Genomic DNA, 12,230 nt, shown 5'->3' on the forward strand with positions numbered 1-12,230 from the left:
TGGCTTTTTCTTTTCCCCCTAGAGAAGTTCCTTTAGCATTTTTTGTAAAGCTGGTCTGGTAGTGCTGAATTCTCTTAGCTTTTGCTTTCTGTAAAGCTTTTGACTTCTCCATCAAATCTGAATGAGAACCTTGCTGGGTAGAGTATTCTCGGTTGTAGGGTCTTCCCTTTCATCACTTTAAATGTATCTTGCCAACCCCTTCTGGCCTGCAGAATTTCTGCTGAAACATCAGCTGATAACCTTATGGGAGTTCCCTTGTCTTATTTGTTGATTTTTCTCTTGTTACTTTTAATATTTTTTCTTTGTCTTTAATTTTTTCAGTTTGACTACTGTGTGTCTCTGCATGTTCCTTCTTGGGTTTATCCTGCCTGGGACTCTCTGTGCTTCCTAGACTTGGGTGACTGTTTCCTTTGCCATGTTAGGGAAGTTTTCAACTTTTATCTCTTCAAATGTTTTCTCAGGTCCTTTCTCTCTCTCTTCTCCTTCTGGGACCCCTATAATGTGAGTGTTGGTGCATTTTATATTGTCCCAGAGGACTCTAAGACTGTCTTCATTTCTTTTCATTCTTTTTTCTTTATTCTGTTCTGTAGCAGTGATTTCCACTATTCTGTCTTCCAGTTCACTTATCCATTCTTCTGCCTCACTTACTCTGCTATTGATTCCTTCCAGTGTATTTTGTATTTCACTTATCATATTGTTCATCTGTTTGTTTTTTAGTTTTCTTAGTCTTTGTTAAACATTTCTTGTATCTTTTTGATCTGTGCCTCCATTCTTTTTCTGAGATCTTGGATCATCTTTACTATCATTACTCTGAATTGTTTTTCAGGTAGATTGCCTATCTCCACTTCATTTAGTTGTTCTTCTGGGGATTTATCTTCTTCCTTCATCTGGGACATATTCTTCTGATGTCTCATGTTGTCTAATTTTTTGTGATTGTGATTTCCATTCCACAGGCTGTGGGGTTGTAGTTCTTTTTGCTTCTGTTGTCTGCCCCCTGGTGGATGAGGCTGTCTAAGAAGCTTATGAAGGCTTCATGATGGGAGGGACTGCTTCCTGCCCACTGGTGGCTGGAGCTGGGTCTGTTCCCTCTGGAGGGCAGGGCCACGTCAGGGGATGTGTTTTATGGGCAGCTTTGTGCTCAGAAGACTTTAGCCTGTTGGATGATGCGTGGGGCTGAGTTCCTGACCTGTAGGTTGTTTGGCCTGAGGTGTCCCCACACTGGAGCCTACAGGGTGTTGGATGGGGCCAGATCTTGGAGAGGAAATGGTGGCCTCCAGGAGGGATCACACCAGTGAGTTCCCACCAGTGTTTTTGTCCTTGCAGTGAGCCACAGCTGCCCCCCACACCTTCACAGGAGACCCCCCCAATACTAGCAGTTAAGTCTGCCCCAGGCTCTTATGAGGCAACTTCTTTTTTTCCTTGTCCTGGTGCACACAAGCCCTTGTGTGTGCCTCCAAGAGTGGAGTTTTTGTTTCCCCCAGTCCTGTGGAATTCCTATGATCAAACTCCACTGCCCTTCAAAGCCAGATTCTCTGTGGGCTCTTCCTTCCATTGCCAGAACCCCAGGCTGGGGAGCCTGAAGTGGGGCTCAGACTTTCACTCCTGTGGGAGAACTTCTGTGGTATAATTATTTTCCAGTTTGTGGATTGACCATCTGGTGGGTATGGGATTTATCACGATTGTGCCCCTCCTACTGTCTCACTGTGGCTTCTTTGTCTTGTAGGATGTAGGGGATCATTTTTGGTATTTTCCAGCATTTTTTGTTGTTGATTGTTCAGCAGTTATTATTTTGGTGTTTTTGTAAGAAGGGGTATGCTCACATCCTTCTACTCCGCTATCTTGTCTCCACTGACCGGATGTCATATAATTCCAATTGTGATTATTTTTTGTAATTCTAATATTTTTTGTTCTCAATTTATTAATGAAAATCAGGGGGAAAGCTTAGGCTTTACAAGCAAATGAAACTCAGTTGGGATTCTAGCTCCACTTATTTAAATACTCTGAGCTTCAGTTTTCTCATCAGAAAAAAGGCATATCACAGGGGTGTTGTATTATACAAGGAAAAAAAAAAAGAAACTGCTATCTTGGAAAATTGTGGGTTACAATTATTTTTAGGTTCCTTAGTCACTGACTTTACTTGGGGTCTAGAACATTGGTAATTCATGCTTGTTTAAGTTGTACATCTAGTCACAACTATTTTGTAATGAATGCCTAATTTAAGAAGGCTGTACAACTTGTGTTTGATTCTGATTTGGTCCCTATGAGCAGCATCAAATATTCAATGAATCTGCATTAAATTTACAGGGCCTTTTTTCTGCTCACTATTTTTGAGAGAGCATTGCCCCTTTGAGGTGATTCTTTGGAGTTTCCATGATAATCACAGTTTCTGATCACAGAAAATATTTAATTGTATCATGAAGAGTTAAGGAGAATTTTTACAAAACTACTTTTTGGCTCTTAGGTTGTCCCTGAATTATCTGTTGCCCACTCCATTATTTTCTTATAGGCCTGATGAAATTATCCAGGTTTACAGTAAAAAAAAAAACAAAAAAAACCCCCACCACTATCTAAATTCTATGGCAAATGTCAAAAGCCTTAGGAATTCCTGCTTTATATCTCATGAAGTTGGTGTCTATAGTTTTAACCATTGCTTTAGGGAAATTAGTCTTCATTCACCATGAGGGACCTGTGTTTTCAGCACAAGTAAGAATAAAGGTTTTGAGACAAATTGTGAAGTCTAGAAAATTATGGAGTATGAATAACTTCTTTGTTCATAAAAGAGATTTTCACTTTTCACCTGGCAAGTGATGTACTTGATTCCTCTGTCTCACAGCTGGTATTTCATTCCTATAAAAGCCTGGTGCTGCCTCGGGAGTTCTGGTAGCAAGTCCTAAAGGAAGGGAATAAAAAACTATTGGCATGTAATTTTTAGCCCAAGTAAACCAAGTATTTTTACCTTAGAGTTGAATTTCATGATAACTATTTGGAAGGGTGTCTGTTTTGTGCCTTTACCTGAGTATTTTGGTACTGCCTCAACAGAGGACAATTTGGAAGGAAGAAGCATTCTTCTTTGGAGGATGTAATGGGGTTCTAGACATGCAGAATCACAGAGGCAGCATTCAAACTAGGCTATGAGACCTAGTTCTAACTCAGGTTTGAGAACAACAGAGTTGATTACTTCTTTTTTAGTATTTTGTGACATTACTTTCTGTCATAATTTTTAATAAAGTTTTTTGTTTGTTTTGTTTTTTTGCGGTACGCGGGCCTCTCACTGTTGTGGCCTCTCCTGTTGCGGAGCACAGGCTCCGGACGCACAGGCTCAGCGGCCATGGCTCACGGACCCAGCCACTCCACGGCATGGGATCTTCCTGGACCGGGGCATGAACCCACGTCCCCTGCATCAGCAGGTGGACTCTCAACCACTGTGCCACCAGGGAAGCCCAAGATATTTTTAAGGATAAATATTTCTATCACCCTAGTCTTCACTTGAATTTGGTAGCATTATAAGTCTATTGTATATTGTGGACAGTGAGAATCATGAGGACCTAATGCTAACCTAAAAAATGATGTTAAACTGGGAAAATGATTTTTAAAGGCAAACCTTCAAGTAGGACAAATTAGAAAAATGCACACCTTGTGGGCAGACATAACCCTACAGTTGAAGGCTTGGTTAGTTTCTTGGGCCAAAGAAAAAGGGGCTGTTTCCTTTAGGGGACTGCAGTTCTGTTCCAGGTAAGTGGAGCTAGGGCTCATGTTAGCTTCTGCTTACCCCCTTGGGATGTATGTTTATGCAGTGCACAAACTGCACAAGCTTACCTGGTGAGGGAAAAATGGTTACACAGCTTTAACTAAAAATAATAACAATTTGTATAACTATTGCTTTAATGTTGGTTTCTGCAGATAGACTGTCCCATTTGGCATGTGGTATGTTAATTTTGTTCATTAGTTTATTCTCAGTGGATATCATAATATCACTCTAACTGTAGATATTGTAAATTACTTGTTAAATAGTTGGGTGAATGAATAATACGAAATGATTGTTATCCTGGAAGCTGAGAACATCAGCATCCTGGTTGGCTCACTGGGACCCTTTCAGCTCCCAATCCCTACTCTTGTCTCTCTCAACATCCTAAAGGAAATATTTAATAGTCATTCTATTAATTAGAATTATTATTCTATTAATATTTAATTTAAGAAAATATTAAACTTCACCCTATATTACTTGTGGTTTATTGGGCTAAAAGGGAGTTTAAGATCCATGTAGGAAAGCAGGGTTATAAAATGATTATCGGTTTCTGGCTTTCCTAATTTCTGACCTCTCTTACTCAGAGATATTCCTCATAATTAACTCTGAAATCTTGAAAGACTCATACCTGAGACTGGAAAAAAGAAAAGATATCTGCTAACACCACATCTATTCAGCATTGTTTTGGAGGTCCTAGCTAATTTCTTCCTTTAGAAAGAAGAAATGGAACTGTCATTTTAACAGGGGGGAGCATAACTGGATACATAGATAACCTAAAAGAATTGACAAATTACTGAAATAAGTTTATCAAATTTTCCAGACATGAGGTCAATATACAAAAATTATTTTTATATTCTAGCCATAAAAAAATAAAAAGATATTTAAGAATTTACAACTTAAAAATAGCAAATACTGAGTAATAAAGCTAATGAAAGATGTGTAAGACCTCTACAAACAAGACTAAAAATATTACTGAAAGTAAAGAAGACACATAAATGGAGAGATACCAAGTGGAAAATTCATTTTTGAATGTCATTTCTGACCAACTGATCTATAGATGAAATGAAACTGCAATCACTATCCAAGCATATTTGTTTGTGTGCAAACTGACAAGTTTTTTCTAAAAGTTATATGAAAAGAAAAGACCTAAAATAGCTATAGCATTCTTGAAAAAGAACTACAAAAACAAAACTGAAGGACCAGCAATACTATAAGGCTACAGCAATTAAAACAGTGTGGAATCAGATTAATGGTAAACACGCAAATGAAATAGAACATAAAGTCTAGAAACATGCACATACATGGTAGAGTACACTAATTTGTGGCAAAAGTACCATTTTAGTGTAGTGGGGGAAATGATAGCTTTCTCATAAATGGTCCTTGTCAACTGGATACCTAAATGAAAGTAATAAACCTTGACTCTTTCCTCACATTAGACACAGAAATACATTTCAAATGGAACTTGAACTTAAAAGTGAAGGTAAAACAATAAGCCTCCTAGAAGATAGGGAAATAGTTTTATGAACTTGGGGTAGGCAAAGATTTTCTTAAAAATAAAACAAAGCACATAAGGCACTAACAATAAAAGAAAGTATTGATCAATTGAATAACATTAGCATTAAAAACTTCTGCTCATGAAAAGTCCACCTTTAAGAGAGTAAAAGGCAAGGCACAGAATGGGAAAAGATATTTTGCACTATATACATCCAGAAAAAGTACTTCTTTGTATGTATGTATGTATCTACCTATCTACATAGGCAAAATTTCTTATATATCAAAGAAAGTTGGCAACATAATAACAATGAGTAAAATACTTGAATATCTTATAAAAGAGGATATTAAAAATAGTCAATAAATGTAAAAGTTCATCAAAATCATTAGACATCAGGGATATGCAGTGCAATTTAATTCTACAACAAGACAGCACTATATACACTCCAGAATGACTGAAACTGAAAAAAGAAAATTGGCAAGTATGTGGAACAAACAGAACTTTCATAATGGAAGTAATTTCTTCCATTACTTCCACCGTAATGGAAGTAATGGAAGAAATTGAAAAAAGAAAATTGGCAAGTATGTGGAACAAATAGAACTTTTATACACCGTTAATGGAAGTAAAATTGGTGCAACCACTTTAGAAAACTTGGTAGTATTTCCTGAAGCTGAACAGCTGAACATATGCGTACCCTATGACCTCAAAACTCACTCCCAGATACATGTAACACAGAAATGAGTTATATTTGTATTAAAAATTAGACAAGATTGGTCATAACAGCTTTACTTATAATAGCCCCCAACTGAAAACCACCTAAATGTTCAGCAATAATAAACTGCATAAATAGAAATATATTCATATAATGGAACATTACACATCAATAAAAATCATTCAGCAACATAGATGAATATCATACACATAATGTTGAACAAAATAAGCAAAAAATAAAAGTAAATAGTGAATGATTCCATTCATCTGAGAGTCCAAAACCCACAAAACTAATCTATGATGATAAAAGTCAGAATAGAGGGGATATGGAAACATATGTATATGTATAACTGATTAAATTTGTTATAAAGCAAAAAAATAAAAAATAAAAAAAAAAAAGAAAATAGGTAATCAACACAAGGACCTACTGTACAGCACAGGGAACTCTACTCGATATTCTGTAATAACCTATAAAGGAAAAGTATCTGACAAAGAATAGATACGTGTATAGGTATAACTGAATCACTTTGCTGTGCACCTGAAACTAACACAACATTGTAAATCAACTATAATGTAAAATAAATTTTTTTAAAGTGTTGTTTCAAGCTGCTAAATTTGTTATAACAGAAAATAAATACAATTTTAAATATGAATATAAATTTGAATAAATTAATTTTATTTATTAAAAAAAAAAGTCAGAATAGCAGGTAACTTTGTGGGGGTTAGTGGCTGAGAGGGGCATAAGGGAGGTGTCTGGGGTTCCAGTAACATTCTATATCTTGATCTGGGTAAGTTTACTTGGTGTATTCATTTGTCAAAACTAGTCTACCTGAACTCTTAAGAATTATGCACTTTGAGGTTTACATATTGCACCTCAGTTTTAAAAAAGTTTACCTCAAAAGAGGTAAGGCCAAGGAATACAAAAAGAAATTACAAATAAAAGCAAGAGTTGTGGTATTAATAGCAAACAAAGTGAATTCAGGTGAAGGACACAATATGAAATGAACAATGGTGATTAATGGTAAAGAATGTAGTTTCTGTGGATATATCTTCGAATATTTACACATGAATATTTTAAAAAATAAACAGCAGATACAAGGAAAAATAGACAAACACATGATTAATACAATATTTTAATTCACCTTTTCCCTATCTTTGACAAGTCAAGTAATCAAAGTATAAGTAATGACATGAGAGACTTAAATAACATGATTAATAAGGTAAAACTTATGGCTACCTAATGCCACACATTTACATTAAATAACTCTTGGGTCAAAGAAATATAAACAAACTGTTTGCTATATAGAAAATACTGTAATGCAATCCTAATATATCAAAAGCTATTACATGTTAAAACAGAGTTCAAAGAGAAATTTAGCCTTGTTTTATCAATATGTAAGAAACAATAAATATAAATGAATTAAGCATCTACCAAAAAAAGGTGAAAAAGGAAAAAGTAAAATGAAGGAAACAGAGGAGACTAATAAAGATAAAGCAGAAATCAGTAAGCTAAAAAACAAAGTAAAAAAACCCAGTAAAACCACTGTTTGGGTTTAAACAGCAAAATAGATCAATTTAGTTACCCTAATTAAAGAAAGGCTCCCAATCTTTTCATATGTGTATGGTATATTTTTAGAAATGTTCCAAAATGAAAAAAATTTTCTTTTCAGAGAAAGTACAAATATACAAGATAAGTAACTATAAAGGGTAAATGACGGGAATTCTACTAAAATGTTAAAAAGTAGACAACCAATAGTATTTAAATTATTGGGCATAAAGAAGTCCTTAAAAGAAAAGATCAATGATTAGAAAAAAACTGCTCTAAGGCAAGATATACCACAAGCAAAGTTAAAAGTTAAAATTGAGAAAAATATTTGGATCTCATGTCATAAAGGGAAAATCTTCTTAACTTATGAAGAGGTCTAATTAATTTAAAAAGAATGAACCACCCTATAGAAAATGGGCAAAGTATATGAATAGATAATTTACAAAAAATATTTAAAGAACTCTTAAATATATAAAAGGGTGGTCAACATCACTTATAATATGTGAGAGGTAAATTGAAACTGCACTGACATATTCTTTTTACCAAACAGACTTGCAAAGATAAAAAAAATTTGATAACCAATATTTTCATGTTATTGCTAGAAGGAGAGAGAACTGTTGCAAACCCCAAGAAGAGCAGTTGGGGAGTATCTATAAAGATTAAACAGGTGTATACTCTTTGACCCAGCAACTTCAATTTTAGGAATTTATCTGATAGATATACCTGCACACATTTAAAGTGAGGAATGTACCAAGGTTAGTCACTGTGGCATTGTTTGACATAGCAATAGACTGGTACTAAACTATGTGTCCTTTAATTGGTAAAATGATTAAATAAATTATAGTACACACATGTAATTCAATATCATATAAATGTAAATAAGAATAAGAAAATACTTTATGTAATGAAATGGAAAGCAAGATACACTGTAAAGTGAAAGCAAGGTACAACGAAGTGCATAATATACTACTTTTGTACAAAACAGAAGGCAAAAGTCTGTTTCTTTTTGGTTTACAAACACAAATTGCCTGGAAGGATAAACAAGAAACTACCAATAATGTTTATTTTTTCAAGAGAGTAGAAACAACGTATGGGGAAGAATGGGAGCGAAATTTTTTTTATTCCATTTCTTTTTGATATTAGAACCTAATAAATGTATTACTATTCAAATTCAGATTATAGATGAGAATTTAAAGTGAGGTTAAATTAATAGAATTTGATATAGGATATTAAATTATATTTTAATTGAAGATTTCTGACACGGGAAAATATCAAAGTAATATTATAAGGAGATTGATTTTGCAACATGATATGCAAAATGAATTCTAAGAGGGAGAGGTGGAAAATAGAAACACCTGTTAGAATAATTTTGTAATATTCTAGGTATGGTGTAATAAATACCTATATTAGGATGCTGCCAATGGGAATGCAAAAGAAAGGGTAAATGTATGAGACCATGCTTAATGTGAAAGCAGTAAAATAAGGATTAGATGGATATGATTAAAACAGAAATTTACACAGGACACAACTAGATTCTATTCAGCCTACATTCCTGAAGAATAACAAAAAACAACTAACAACTCTTAAGGAAGTAGATTGAAGAATGTCAAAATTCCAGCTGAATTTCTAAAAGTCAAAATTCATTGCTTTATAAAGAGATAACTAAATGTTTATAAATTTGCATGAAGTTAAAAAAAATTTAAATAAAATAATTTAAATAAAAAAATAATTTTTTGATACTCTGAAAACAGATCTACAATTCAATGTCAAAGATATACCTAATTTTTTGGTGCTTAAAAATTTACATGTTACTATGTGTATATTACAGAAAAATCTGGTAAATAAAAAATTTTTTAAAAGCAAATTATTCACAATGCTAACACCCAACAATTTGTACTATACCCTCTTTTTTCACAGACCTTAAAAACTTACTCCTAAGAAGCTTTATACTCATATTTTTAATATAATGGGCTCACATATATTATCATTTTTCTTTTGCCAATGAATATACGTTTCAAAACTATGATCCAGAGGGATGGTTTCATACGTTACTGCACCTACAGTATATATTTCCCACTAATTCAGCTCTAGCTATGAGACAGTTTCTGTATAATATTACAATTTTTACTTAGCATTATTAATATATCTGCAAAATAACTTCCTTTAAAATGTTTTTAAAAGTATTACACTCATACCTCTGATCTTAATTTTTTGGGAAGTAATAAATATTTTAAGACATTTATTTCTATTTTATTTTGGAATAGAGTTTGCTTATGGTTAAATTTCAAAATGAAATTACACCTAATTACTAAAATTATGAATTTCTCAAGAATTATGAAGATAAAGCAGTAGATAACTGCAGTGAAGTAATCTTCAGAAGATTGAAAAATACCACTCATGTTTACCTGAAGTGGGAGACTTGCAACGCTCAAGTTCCAGGGGAACTGGACTGTCATTCAGCTCAGTTAAACCTGAAAATGAAATGACAAAAAATGAGAAAATTTGCTAAAATTTCGTAGATAATTCTTATTAATTCCTGTAAGTTTTTTTTTTTTTTTTTTGCGGTACGGCAGCCTCTCACTGTCGTGGCCTCTCCCGTTGCGGAGCACAGGCTCCAGATCCTATAAGTTTTAAAAGGTTTTATTTTTCCCCTGTGAGAACTTTTCTATGCTTATGTTATGACAATTATTTTGAAAAATTTTAACAATGACATAGGAAAAAATAAGCAATAACTAACTGATATATAAAGGGTAATTGAATATGATGGTGGAAAGATATAAAATTCCTTTTCTTATTTTTTCATATGAAGTAACTATTTTAGTAAATGATGTAGTTTCATCTGAAAATAGACCAAGAAAAACAAGAAGTAGAAGGGGTTTTTTAAAAGATCTAATCAAATCTTCCACTTCCAAGAGAAATGGTTATTGGCTTTTTAAAGACCTTCAAGGAGATATAACAAATTTTAAATATTATACCTATTTATAAAAATGCAGTATTGTATAGTAAATACTAAATGGTTTGTTCAATGGTATCAAATTCCTTCTTATAATAAGCACTATATTTTCCTCATTTCTAATATTTCTTATATTCTATTGTCACTTTCCTGAAAAATATAAGGATAGGCACAATAGACTAATAAACATTTTGTAATTCCCACTATCTGCCAGTCTGCATTCCTGTGTCATTTACAAAATATCTTTAGGGTTTTCCTACCCTTATTGGAGAGTTTCATATTTTTTCTTTGTAAATAAATATTCAGAGTTTCTACTTTAATGTAAATCCCCATAACCAGGGGTATTTAAGAGCCATTGTCAATTACCCAAACCATCTTTATTCATATTCCTTTCCACCACCTCCTTCTTTATATAATTTGTACTAATAAACTTGCTGTAGGTTCAAAAAAATCATAGAATTTTAGAAAATGTCCATTGTCACACTCTATCCCAACCCTTACGCTTGATAAATAAGAAATTGTAAGTTCAGAGAGTTTAAACTATTTAAGGTTACAGAACCGAGTAGTGCCAAATCTTCAATAGAATTCTTTACATATTTTGCTTAAGAGTCTTTTGTCAGAAGTAGGTATTGTGAATATTTTCTTCCATTTGTGACTTAACTTTCCATTTTCTTGGTGACAATAAGATGTCTATTGATGATCAAAAGATTAATTTACCTTAAGGGCAATTTATTGATTTTTTTCTTTTCTTTAGAATTTTTTTCTTGATTCCTGTATAAGTAATCATTGCCTACCCCATGGTAAGGAAAATATCACTCTTTGTTTTCTCAAGAAACTTTTTTTAATTTTTAGCTTTCATTTTCAGGACTATAATTAATCTCAAGTTAATTTTGATTATGGTGTGAGGTAGGGATTAAGGTCCATTTTCCCCCTATCTATTTGCCCAGTTGTTCACTGATTAATTGTTAAAAAGATTTTCCTTCCTCATTGATTTGTGTTAGTGCCTTAGTCAAAAATAAACTGACCATGTATGTGTGGGTCAATTTCTGGATTCTCTATTCTGTAATCATTGGTCTATTTGTCTTTTTTTTTTTTTTTTTGACTACCACACTAATTAATGCAGGTTTATATTACATCTTGTAATCAGGAAGTGAAATCTTCCAACTTTGTTCTTTTGCAAAAGTGTTTTAGTTATTCTAGATCCTTTGCATTTCTACATACATTTTAAAATCAGTTTGTCAATTTCTATAAAAAGATATGTTAGATTGTTATTGAGTTGCGATAAATCTATAGATAATTTGGTAGAATACATATCTTAAAAATATTGAGTCTTCCAACCCATAAAGATGGTATCTCCTCCATTTAAATAATGTTTAAACATTTTCTTTCTGTAGATATGAGTGTACAGGTCTTATACATGGCAGTTTTCAAGTCTTCTATTGCCTCTTTGGCCTTCTGCCTAGTTCTCGTATTATATTTAAAACTGGAGTATTAAAATTACCAATAATTATTGTTGAATTGTCTATCCCTTTGATTCTGTCAGATATTGCTTCATGTACTTTGTAGCTCTGTTGTCAGGTGCATATATTTATAATTGTTATATCTTTTTGATATACTGACCATTTAATCGTTTTAAGTTGTCCCTCTTTAGTGAAATTTTTTGATTTAAAATCTATTTTGTCTGATATTGGTAGAGCTATTAGATTACTGATCTGAGACCTTTTTTCTAATTTAAGCTTCTAATGTTCTAAATTTTCCATTAGGCACTACTTTAGTAACATCT

General features: G+C 33.0%; 1 protein-coding gene across 6 annotated transcripts in view; it reads right to left on the reverse strand.

The window, feature by feature from the left end:
• Nucleotides 1–12,230, reverse strand: part of STXBP5L (syntaxin binding protein 5L) — a 416,226-nt gene that overhangs the window by 81,060 nt on the left and 322,936 nt on the right. For 4 of the 6 annotated variants that reach the window (XM_082624250.1, XM_082624247.1, XM_082624251.1 and 1 more), the window contains 2 exons: nucleotides 9,900–9,965; nucleotides 2,798–2,890 (listed from right to left, as the gene is read on the reverse strand). In XM_082624250.1, the coding sequence (XP_082480376.1) occupies nucleotides 2,798–2,890; nucleotides 9,900–9,965 (159 nt within the window). The remainder of the gene's footprint in view (nucleotides 1–2,797; nucleotides 2,891–9,899; nucleotides 9,966–12,230) is intronic. The other 2 variants (XM_082624249.1, XM_082624248.1) reach the window with 1 other exon arrangement.

This window comes from Mesoplodon mirus (genome assembly GCF_964341445.2).
Source record: "Mesoplodon mirus genome assembly, chromosome: 6".
In the NCBI taxonomy this organism is placed as follows: domain Eukaryota; kingdom Metazoa; phylum Chordata; class Mammalia; order Artiodactyla; family Ziphiidae; genus Mesoplodon; species Mesoplodon mirus.